At 49.4% G+C, this 11,482-nt stretch overlaps 1 protein-coding gene and 1 pseudogene across 1 annotated transcript; both read left to right on the top strand.

The window, feature by feature from the left end:
• Positions 1–2,153: 2,153 nt before the first annotated feature.
• On the top strand, positions 2,154–3,540 carry LOC140348199 (nuclear factor 7, brain-like; annotated as a pseudogene).
• A 4,337-nt stretch (positions 3,541–7,877) lies between these two features.
• Positions 7,878–10,832, top strand: LOC140348200 (enolase 4-like). The gene is made up of 3 exons (XM_072434274.1): positions 7,878–8,073; positions 8,884–9,012; positions 10,650–10,832. Exons 1-3 carry the CDS (start codon positions 7,906–7,908, stop codon positions 10,815–10,817), a joined length of 465 nt encoding a protein of 154 aa, XP_072290375.1. The 5' UTR covers positions 7,878–7,905; the 3' UTR covers positions 10,818–10,832.
• The last annotated feature ends 650 nt before the right edge of the window (positions 10,833–11,482 follow it).

Here is an 11,482-nt window from a genome sequence, read left to right as displayed (position 1 = left end):
CTGGCACCAGCAGGAGGCCGCTCCATGTTTAGTCCTGACTCTGGCACCAGCAGGAGGCCGCTCCATGTTTAGTCCTGACTCTGGCACCAGCAGGAGGCCGGTCCATGTTTAGTCCTGACTCTGGCACCAGCAGGAGGCCGCTCCATGTTTAGTCCTGACTCTGGCACCAGCAGGAGGCCGCTCCATGTTTAGTCCTGACTCTGGCACCAGCAGGAGGCCGGTCCATGTATAGTCCTGACTCTGGCACCAGCAGGAGGCCGCTCCATGTTTAGTCCTGACTCTGGCACCAGCAGGAGGCCGGTCCATGTTTAGTCCTGACTCTGGCACCAGCAGGAGGCCGCTCCATGTTTAGTCCTGACTCTGGCACCAGCAGGAGGCCGCTCCATGTTTAGTCCTGATTCTGGCACCAGCAGGAGGCCGGTCCATGTTTAGTCCTGACTCTGGCACCAGCAGGAGGCCGGTCCATGTTTAGTCCTGACTCTGGCACCAGCAGGAGGCCGCTCCATGTTTAGTCCTGACTCTGGCACCAGCAGGAGGCCGCTCCATGTTTAGTCCTGATTCTGGCACCAGCAGGAGGCCGGTCCATGTTTAGTCCTGACTCTGGCACCAGCAGGAGGCCGCTCCATGTTTAGTCCTGACTCTGGCACCAGCAGGAGGCCGGTCCATGTTTAGTCCTGACTCTGGCACCAGCAGGAGGCCGGTCCATGTTTAGTCCTGACTCTGGCACCAGCAGGAGGCCGGTCCATGTTTAGTCCTGATTCTGGCACCAGCAGGAGGCCGCTCCATGTTTAGTCCTGATTCTGGCACCAGCAGGAGGCCGCTCCATGTTTAGTCCTGATTCTGGCACCAGCAGGAGGCCGGTCCATGTTTAGTCCTGACTCTGGCACCAGCAGGAGGCCGCTCCATGTTTAGTCCTGATTCTGGCACCAGCAGGAGGCCGGTCCATGTTTAGTCCTGACTCTGGCATCAGCAGGAGGCCGCTCCATGTTTAGTCCTGATTCTGGCACCAGCAGGAGGCCGCTCCATGTTTAGTCCTGACTCTGGCACCAGCAGGAGGCCGGTCCATGTTTAGTCCTGATTCTGGCACCAGCAGGAGGCCGGTCCAAGGAATCAGAATCAGAATTTTTGGTCACACATGTGAACAACCGTACTACCTTTAACTGTAAACAAGGGGGTAAACCCTGCGTGGCAAGATATTCCAACAGCAAGTGGTTATCAAAACCAGCCGCGTTATGAGTAATAAACTTATATTTACGCCATTTGTTAAGACATGGGCAAACTCTGGCACCAGCAGGAGGCCGGTCCATGACCTAACGGCAGCATGTAGAGGTGGAACAGAAGGGGTCCCAGGACTAACCCTTGGGGCACCCCACAGGTCAGGGTCATGTGGTCTGAGACACAAAGTACTTCCTGTTTTCCAGATAGGACCTTCACCAGTTTAGGGCGGGGCACTAAACCACTGGGCAGCACTAAAAGTAAAGAAGAAGTATTTTAATGCTGCAGCTGAGACTGTTAAGATGACAGATAACTCTTAGTCTTACTCTTAGAGTCTTAGTTTTAAATCACAACCAAAAACGTACAGTTTCTCTTCAGGCTTCAGTCTGTGGGAGGAGGATTTCTCCTTCACTGTGGATCTCCTCAAGGTTTCTACTTTCTCCTACAGGGTTTTTGCAGTTTTCACAAAACCCCGATTTCAGGGAATACAAAACTAATCAAGTCTGAAAATGTCATTTTGCATTTTTTTTTAACAGATCTTGTACTTACTGTGACAATAATCCCATGAGCCACAGAGTCAAAAGCAGATACACCTAATGCGATGCAGGTTTGGCTCATGTTCTGCTCCAGACCCGCCTCCACAGTGAGGTCAGGGTCTTAAGGGACCCAATCTGCACCACCTCTTGGTCAATGTAAACCAGGTATAAGACACACATACCACAGGTGAGAATGAAGAGGGGACACGGTGGACAAAAAAAGGTCAACAGTAGGAAATGCATTCAAGGAAATGCATTTTTGTAATGCCCAAAGAAGCTTTCACAGGCATTACAAAATAAGGACATTTTTATGGGGAATAACCAGCGACACGCCTCAGTCTGAAAATATAAATACAGAAAAAGAGTCGTCAGTCGTTTTGTGTCTTCTGTGTCTCAAATATCATGGCTTTTCACCAAGAGGAAGATTTGACGTGTCCAATTTGTCAAGACATTTTCCAAGAGCCTGTGGTGTTGACCTGCAGCCACAGCTTCTGTCAAGACTGTGTGAAGAGGTGGTGGAAAGAACAGCCTACAAAACAGTGTCCTTTTTGCAAGAGAAGATCATCCAAGAGTGATCCACCACGGAACCTGGCTTTGAGGAACCTGTGTGAGACATATTCACAGCAGAAGAAGAAGGTTGGAGCGTTAGAAGAACATGTGTGTGACCTTCACTCAGAGCGACTGCGACTCTTCTGCCTGTCGGACCAGCAGCCGGTCTGTCTCGTGTGTCGTGACTCCAGTTTACATAAAAAACACAGGTTCAAACCCATCGATGAGGCAGCAACAGATCTGAAATCCACGTTGGAGCAGTCTTTGATTCCTTTAAAAGAACAATTGGAACTTGCGGAAAGATTTAAAGAAAACTGTGAATTAGGTTTGGCTCACATTAAAGCCAATTTGAACCGAGCAACAGACCTGATAGACAAAGAGTTTTTGAAGCTTTACACTTTTCTTTCAGAACAAAAGGAGGAACGGATAAAATGCCTGAAGTTGGAAGAGGAAAAGAAGACCCGGAGCATGAAGGACAAGATTTCGTCTGTGAGCAAAGAGATGGACACGCTGTCAGAAACCATCAGAGCCACAGAGGAGCAGCTGAGAGCCTCAAACACCTCCTTCCTGCTCAAATATAAGGCAGCAATGGAAGGAGTGCAGCGCTTTCCTCTGCAAAAGGAACTGCAGCTGGACCCGGGAGCATTGATAGACCAGGCCAAACATGTGGGGAATCTGTCCTACAACATCTGGAACGGCATGAAGAAACTAGTGCGGCTCTCAACCATCATACTGGATCCTAACACTGCCCATCCAGAACTCACTCTGTCCAATGATCTGACAAGTCTTACTCCTGGGGAAGAACAGAAGCTTCCAAAAATACCTGAAAGAGTTCGAGAGCCTGGTTTTAAAATAGTTTGTGGTTCTGTGGGGTTCTCCACCGGCTCCTACAGTTGGGATGTAGATGTGGGAAACTGTGAGGATTGGATTATTGGAATACTTACAAACTCTGCTTATTATAGTGCAGCAGAAAATGATGAGTATTTTGAGGATGATGCAGGAGGTTCTCTGAGGGCGAATATTCAGCATTAAACATCGACAAGAAGAAGGACAGTGTTCTGAAGGTGGAGAAGAATCCCAGAAGAATCCGAGTGCATCTTGACTGTAACAACACAAACTGAGCTTTTATGACGCTGATACCAACACTCACATTCACGCCTTCACCAAGCTCTATCACCAGAAACTCTACCCAGTCTTCAACTGCACCGGGTCAATGTCCATCCTGCCTCAGGTGATATGAAAGCGGACATTATATATATTATATATTATATATAGTGTAAATGTGATTATTCCAATGAATCCACAGACTGTAATAAACTGTACAATTATACTGTTGTAGGAAAAGGTTCAGTTGTTTCATCTGGACTTTAGAAGATGAAACAACTGAACCTTTTTCTACGATGGAACTCTCCTGGACGAGGGACAAACCCACATATGAACAATTATACTTACATTGCAGCCGGTGGAAACATAGACCTACATGTCAAAATATGTTATAAACCTTGGGGTGGCAACGATCAAGGACTGGACTGAGACAGGGACAGACATCAGACATTCAGACTTCACTAGACTTTGGACCAAATGAAGCTTTTATTTAAATTGAAATGTGCCAGAATTATTTTTCTTCTGTTGGTTGGTTGTCATCTATTTGTATTTGTATTTCTGTTTTGTGTTTTATGTTTAAACTTTTAGTTTTATTATTGGAAAAAAGAAAATAAAGACAAATCCACAATCGCTTGTGTAAAAGGGAAAAGAACATCATCAGATGTAACTGTTGTTTTCCCTTAATTACAATAGTGCTGAGGTCATAATGCATGTTATGTTCTGATGTAATGTAATCATGCTTAATCATCATTATTGGGTTGGCACTAGGTCATATATGGAATTGGAAAGGAGGAAGTGACGACAATGCCGTGACGCCATGGCGAGGACGACATGGCGAAGACGACATGGCGAGGACGACATGGCGAGGACGACATGGCGAGGACGACATGGCGAGGACGACATGGCGAGGACGACATGGCGAGGACGACATGGCGAGGACGACATGGCGAGGACGACATGGCGAGGACGACATGGCGGGAGCCGGGTGGAAGTAAACAGGTGGTCGACTGTAGTAAACATGGCGAACGGTCCCGCTTATTCTGCTGATCCATCAATAATGTTCACTCTTGGGTCCAAACCTGAAGTTTACGATGCATTTGATGTGAACAAGGACCAAACAATGAGCTCCTGGTGTTGTCTCACTGAGAAACAATTGAAATGGGCGTGAATTGAATGTAAAACAAAGAATTGTGAAAATGTAAATCATATGGGTCTGGGTTTAACTCTAACCTTAACCCTAACCCCAACCCCTAACTCTAACCTTAACCCTAACCCCAACCCTAACCTTAACCTTAACCTTAACCTTAACCCTAACCTTAACCTTAACCTTAACCTTAACCCTAACCTTAACCTTAACCTTAACCCTAACCCTAACCCTAACCCTAACCTTAACCCTAACCCCAACCCCAACCTTAACCTTAACCCTAACCCTAACCTTAACCTTAACCTTAACCCTAACCTTAACCTTAACCCTAACCTTAACCTTAACCTTAACCCTAACCTTAACCTTAACCCTAACCTTAACCCTAACCTTAACCTTAACCTTAACCCTAACCTTAACCCTAACCTTAACCTTAACCCTAACCTTAACCTTAACCCTAACCTTAACCTTAACCCTAACCTTAACCCTAACCTTAACCTTAACCTTAAACTTAACCTTAACCCTTAACCCTTAACCCCTAAACCTAACCCTAAGTTTTAGGTTTACTTCGTTTGGTTAAAACTAGTTTATACCATGACTTTGTATTAGCAAAAGTGAAGCTAACTCATCCCAAAACAAACTAGACTGAAAAAGTTTTTTTAAACTTGAGATTATAAAGCTCCGCGCTGGAATCGAACCCTCAAACGCTTTGCGCAGAGCTGTGTCTCTAACCATGGGGCCAAAACCCTAACCCCTGTAACCCTAACCCTGTAACCCTAACCCCTGTAACCCAACCCCTGTAACCCTAACCCTGTAACCCTAACCCCTGTAACCCAACCCCTGAAACCCTAACCCTGTAACCCTAACCCCTGTAACCCAACCCCTGTAACCCTAACCCTGTAACCCTAACCCCTGTAACCCAACCCCTGAAACCCTAACCCCTGTAACCCTAACCCCTGTAACCCAACCCCTGTAACCCTAACCCTGTAACCCTAACCCCTGTAACCCAACCCCTGTAACCCAACCCCTGAAACCCTAACCCCTGAAACCCTAGCCCCTGTAACCCAACCCCTGAAACCCTAACCCCTGAAACCCAACCCCTGAAACCCTAACACCTGAAACCCTAGCTCCTGTAACCCAACCCCTGAAACCCTAACCCCTGAAACCCTAACCCCTGTAACCCTAACCCCTGAAACCCTAACCCCTGAAACCCTAACCCCTGTAACCCAACCCCTGAAACCCTAACCCCTGAAACCCAACCCCTGAAACCCTAACACCTGAAACCCTAGCTCCTGTAACCCAACCCCTGAAACCCTAACCCCTGAAACCCTAACCCCTGTAACCCTAAACCCTGAAACCCTAACCCCTGAAACCCTAACCCCTGTAACCCAACCCCTGAAACCCTAACCCCTGAAACCCTAACCCCTCTAACCCAACCCCTGAAACCCTAACCCCTGAAACCCTAACCCCTGTAACCCAAACCCCTGAAACCCTAACCCCTGAAACCCAAACCCCTGAAACCCTAACCCCTGAAACCCTAACCCCCGTAACCCTAACCCCCGTAACCCTAACACGTATAACCCTATCATGGCAATGAGGATGGTGTTGTCATGGCGATGAGGATGAGGGTGGTGTCGTCATGGCGATGAGGATGAGGGTGGTGTCGTCATGGTGGTGTCGTCATGGCAATGAGGATGAGGGTGGTGTCGTCATGGTGGTGTCGTCATGGCGATGAGGATGAGGGTGGTGTCGTCATGGCGATGAGGATGAGGGTGGTGTCGTCATGGCGATGAGGATGAGGGTGGTGTCGTCATGGCGATGAGGATGAGGGTGGTGTCGTCATGGCAATGAGGATGAGGGTGGTGTCGTCATGGTGGTGTCGTCATGGCGATGAGGATGAGGGTGGTGTCGTCATGGCGATGAGGATGAGGGTGGTGTCGTCATGGCGATGAGGATGAGGGTGGTGTCGTCATGGCAATGAGGATGAGGGTGGTGTCGTCATGGTGGTGTCGTCATGGCGATGAGGATGAGGGTGGTGTCGTCATGGCGATGAGGATGAGGGTGGTGTCGTCATGGCGATGAGGATGAGGGTGGTGTCGTCATGGCGATGAGGATGAGGGTGGTGTCGTCATGGCGATGAGGATGAGGGTGGTGTCGTCATGGCGATGAGGATGAGGGTGGTGTCGTGGTGGTGGTGTCGTGGTGGCTGGAGGTGCAGCAGTTTGTGTACAGGGAGAAGAGCAGGGGGGAAAGTACACAGCCCTGTGGAGCTCCTGTGCTGATGGTCCCGCTCTAAAACCCACAAACCAAGATAGATACAAGCTCCCTTATGTTTGGGTTTATTTGTTTTTTATGGATGTTTTAGTACATTTTTAAGACATAATTATGAGACTTCCCTGTCAATTATTTGTAGTTGTTCCAATTGTGAGAAAAGGATTAAAGGGCCCTATTTTTACAGTATCACGTAGAAAGAGAAAAAGTCGACTGAACCTGCCGTCCAGTCTCCATAGGCTCCTGCGTCGCCTCCTCGTCTCTTTAGACTTCTTCTTCTTTGGTGTTTAATGGCGGTTGGTATGTCACATTATCGCCCCCAACTGGACGTGTACGGTATGTGACTGGACGCTAGGCTCCCGTTTTAGATTCTAACTTTTGAACTTGTTCCGCTCCTGACCGGTCACGTGACCATGTTCCGCTCCTGACCGGTCAGGTGACGACCGGTCAGGTGACGACCGGTCAGGTGACGACCGGTCAGGTGACGACCGGTCAGGTGACGACCGGTCAGGTGACGACCGGTCAGGTGACGATGTAGAGAATGTGGTGCATCTGATTCTTTTCTGCTTTGATCTCAAAGGCTTTGAAATGAAATATAAAGAGGAGTGAACCCCAAAGAGGCGGTGCTAATGTCTCCAGTGTTCAACTTCAACAACAACAACAAGGACAAAGTCTAAGGAATAAAGTCTGGCGGTAATGCAACACTCGGATGCCAACCGCCATAAAACAACAACAACAACAACAACAACTTCAACAACAACAACAACAACAACAACAACAACAACACACATCTTCTCAGGGACAATAAAGTTGAACTTACAATATTTGGGTGAAAACACAAAATGTCCTAATTTACGACAAATAAAATAAAAACAACAATAAAAAAACCTTCAAAGCTTTAAAAGTTAAACCTTTGCAAACACGTGAGACGCTGTGATTATCACGTGTTTAAACGTCATTAACAGACAATTTAACTCATGACTAAACTAAAGCTACACCTCGCATGAGCCGTCTCCATGGAAACAGACAACACGGCGTCCACAGCGACCAGGTCCCAGAGCGCGCGGTAACCGTCACAAACGGCTCCAAATGTCGCTGTTTCCCGCGCACAGTTCGCTTTGTAAAAACGAGGAGGAGCTGGAGGAGCTGAGACGATCCGCCGCGGACTTTTACCGCGTCAACCGCGTCCCGGAGCAGCTGGAGCGGGTCCTCAACGAGATGTGCAGCCGCAGACCGAGCGACCTGCACGGGTACATGGTGAGGCGGGGGCCGGGGCCGCGGGGGCCGCGGGGGCCGCGGGGGCCGCGGGGGCCGGGGCCGGGGCCGCGGGGGCGGGAGAAAGGGTCTTTATTTGGGGATAAAACCTGTTGTAAATATTTGAGTTTACAAAAAGCTGTTTTAATATATTTCTATTCGTCAAATCATTTCTGTAACATTCAGAATCAGAAATCATGTTTTTTGCCTTTTCATTGGACAAAGACATAAAACAATGTCGTGGGCCTAAAGTGTTTACACAGAGGGACAGAAAGTGTTCTTTGGAGTGAAGCCTCGAACCTGCAGCAGAAGCTGTGAAGCTCCTTGGCCAGTGTTCGGTCCTCTGCAGTGTGGGGGCTTTAGGCTTGTAGTTGGTGAGAAGGGTGAACGCGTGGGCCGGGCGCAGGATGAACATGGGGGCCGGGCGCAGGGTGAACATGGGGGCCGGGCGCAGGGTGAACATGGGGGCCGGGCGCATGGTGAACGCGGGGGCCGGGCGCAGGGTGGCGCAGGGTGAACACGGGGGCCGGGGGCATGGTGAACGCGGGGGCCGGGCGCAGGGTGGTTTGGACCTGGTTTAAATCTGGTTTAGAGCTGATTTGGACCTGGTTTAAATCTGGTTTAGATCTGGTTCTGATCTGGTTAGTCTGGAGTACAGCCCGGTGGGCGGGGTTGACATAATTATAAGGCGTGTGTAATTACACTTGGCCTCACACACCGCCGTCACAGTACGATGCAACAATCACACAAAAGTCAAACACATTTTCTTTAGAGTGAAGTCCTTTGTTCATCTTGACTCTCGATGTTCCTCAGGCCGAGTTCTTCTCCGCTCTGTCCAGTCCGGCTCGGATCAGCAGAGTCCAGGGTCTGGAGGTCCTGGACTCCAGAGGACAACCTTCAGTCCAGGCCCAGGTCTACTGCATCATCAGGAACCATGAGAAGGTACTGTTGGACCGGGTTTAGACCGGCTTTAGATCGGGTTTAGATCGGGTTTAGATCGGGTTTAGATCGGGTTTAGACCGGGTTTAGACCGGCTTTAGATCGGGTTTAGACCGGGTTTAGACCGGGTTTAGATCGGGTTTAGATCGGGTTTAGACCGGGTTTAGACCGGGTTTAGATTGGGTCTAGACCGGGTTTGGATCGGGTTTAGACCGGGTTTAGACCGGCTTTAGATCGGGTTTAGATCGGGTTTAGATCGGGTTTAGACCGGGTTTAGACCGGGTTTAGACCGGCTTTGGATCGGGTTTAGATTGGGTTTAGACCGGGTTTAGATCGGGTTTAGATCGGGTTTAGATCGGGTTTAGACCGGGTTTAGACCGGGTTTAGATTGGGTCTAGACCGGGTTTAGATCGGGTTTAGACCGGGTTTAGACCGGCTTTAGATCGGGTTTAGATCGGGTTTAGATCGGGTTTAGACCGGGTTTAGACCGGGTTTAGACCGGCTTTAGATCGGGTTTAGATTGGGTTTAGACCGGGTTTAGATCGGGTTTAGATCGGGTTTAGATCGGGTTTAGATCGGGTTTAGACCGGGTTTAGACCGGGTTTAGATTGGGTCTAGACCGGGTTTAGATCGGGTTTAGACCGGGTTTAGACCGGCTTTAGATCGGGTTTAGATCGGGTTTAGATCGGGTTTAGACCGGGTTTAGACCGGGTTTAGACCGGCTTTAGATCGGGTTTAGATTGGGTTTAGACCGGGTTTAGATCGGGTTTAGATCGGGTTTAGATCGGGTTTAGACCGGGTTTAGACCGGGTTTAGATTGGGTCTAGACCGGGTTTAGATCGGGTTTAGACCGGGTTTAGACCGGCTTTAGATCGGGTTTAGATCGGGTTTAGATCGGGTTTAGACCGGGTTTAGACCGGGTTTAGACCGGCTTTAGATCGGGTTTAGATTGGGTTTAGACCGGGTTTAGATCGGGTTTAGATCGGGTTTAGACCGGGTTTAGACCGGGTTTAGATTGGGTCTAGACCGGGTTTAGATCGGGTTTAGACCGGGTTTAGACCGGCTTTAGACCGGGTTTAGACCGGGTTTAGACTGGGTTTAGATAGTGTTTAGATCGGGTTTGGATTGGGTTTAGACCGGGTTTAGACCGGGTTTAGATAGGGTTTAGATCGGGTTTGGATCAGGTTTAGATCGAGTTTAGACCAGGTTTAGACCGGCTTTAGACTGGGTTTAGATAGTGTTTAGATCGGGTTTGGATTGGGTTTAGGGGTAACGTTTCTGAAGAATAAAGTCTAAAGAATGAAGTCTGGCGGTGATGTAACACTTCGATACCAGCCACCGTAAAACACCAAAGAAGAAGAAGAAGATCGGATTTAGATCTGGTTTGGACCTGGTCTAGATCTGGTTTGGACCTGGTTTGGATCTGGTTTGGACCTGGTCTAGATCTGGTTTGGACCTGGTTTGGATCTGGTTTGGACCTGGTTTGGATCTGGTTTGGACCTGGTTTGGATCTGGTTTGGACCTGGTTTGGATCTGGTTTGGACCAGATGTTGCACTTCATGGTTCAAGTCTAATATTCAGACTTTGTTCAGACGATGATTCCAGAGGTTTTTGATCTTTGGTCTTCTCCTGGTCCTCAGCTGGTCTCCTCGGCCTCCGTCTCCTCGCTCTTCCAACCCAAAGCCTCCAACGGCAAAGACCGAGCGGAGCAGGTGAGCAACGCACTGCAGTGGATCCAGGACCTGAACCAGCAACTCCAAGACCTCAGCCCTGAAGACCAGAGCCAGGTGGACCACATGCTCAGGTAAGTCCAAGACCTCAGCCCTGAAGACCAGAGCCAGGTGGACCACATACTCAGGTAAGTCCAAGACCTCAGCCCTGAAGACCAGAGCCAGGTGGACCACATACTCAGGTAAGTCCAAGACCTCAGCCCTGAAGACCAGAGCCAGGTGGACCACATGCTCAGGTAAGTCCAAGAGCTCATCCCTGAAGACCAGAGCCAGGTGGACCACATACTCAGGTAAGTCCAAGACCTCAGCCCTGAAGACCAGAGCCAGGTGGACCACATACTCAGGTAAGTCCAAGAGCTCAGCCCTGAAGACCAGAGCCAGGTGGACCACATACTCAGGTAAGTCCAAGACCTCAGCCCTGAAGACCAGAGCCAGGTGGACCACATACTCAGGTAAGTCCAAGAGCTCAGCCCTGAAGACCAGAGCCAGGTGGACCACATACTCAGGTAAGTCCAAGAGCTCATCCCTGAAGACCAGAGCCAGGTGGACCACATACTCAGGTAAGTCCAAGACCTCAGCCCTGAAGACCAGAGCCAGGTGGACCACATACTCAGGTAAGTCCAAGAGCTCATCCCTGAAGACCAGAGCCAGGTGGACCACATACTCAGGTAAGTCCAAGACCTCATCCCTGAAGACCAGAGCCAGGTGGACCACATACTCAGGTAAGTCCAAGACCTCAGCCC

Source organism: Eucyclogobius newberryi, unplaced genomic scaffold (assembly GCF_026437365.1).
Source record: "Eucyclogobius newberryi isolate DKJ021-1_F unplaced genomic scaffold, fEucNew1.0.hap1 SCAF_612, whole genome shotgun sequence".
Classification (NCBI taxonomy): Eukaryota; Metazoa; Chordata; class Actinopteri; order Gobiiformes; family Gobiidae; genus Eucyclogobius; species Eucyclogobius newberryi.
This window is presented reverse-complemented; position numbering and strand designations above follow the sequence as displayed.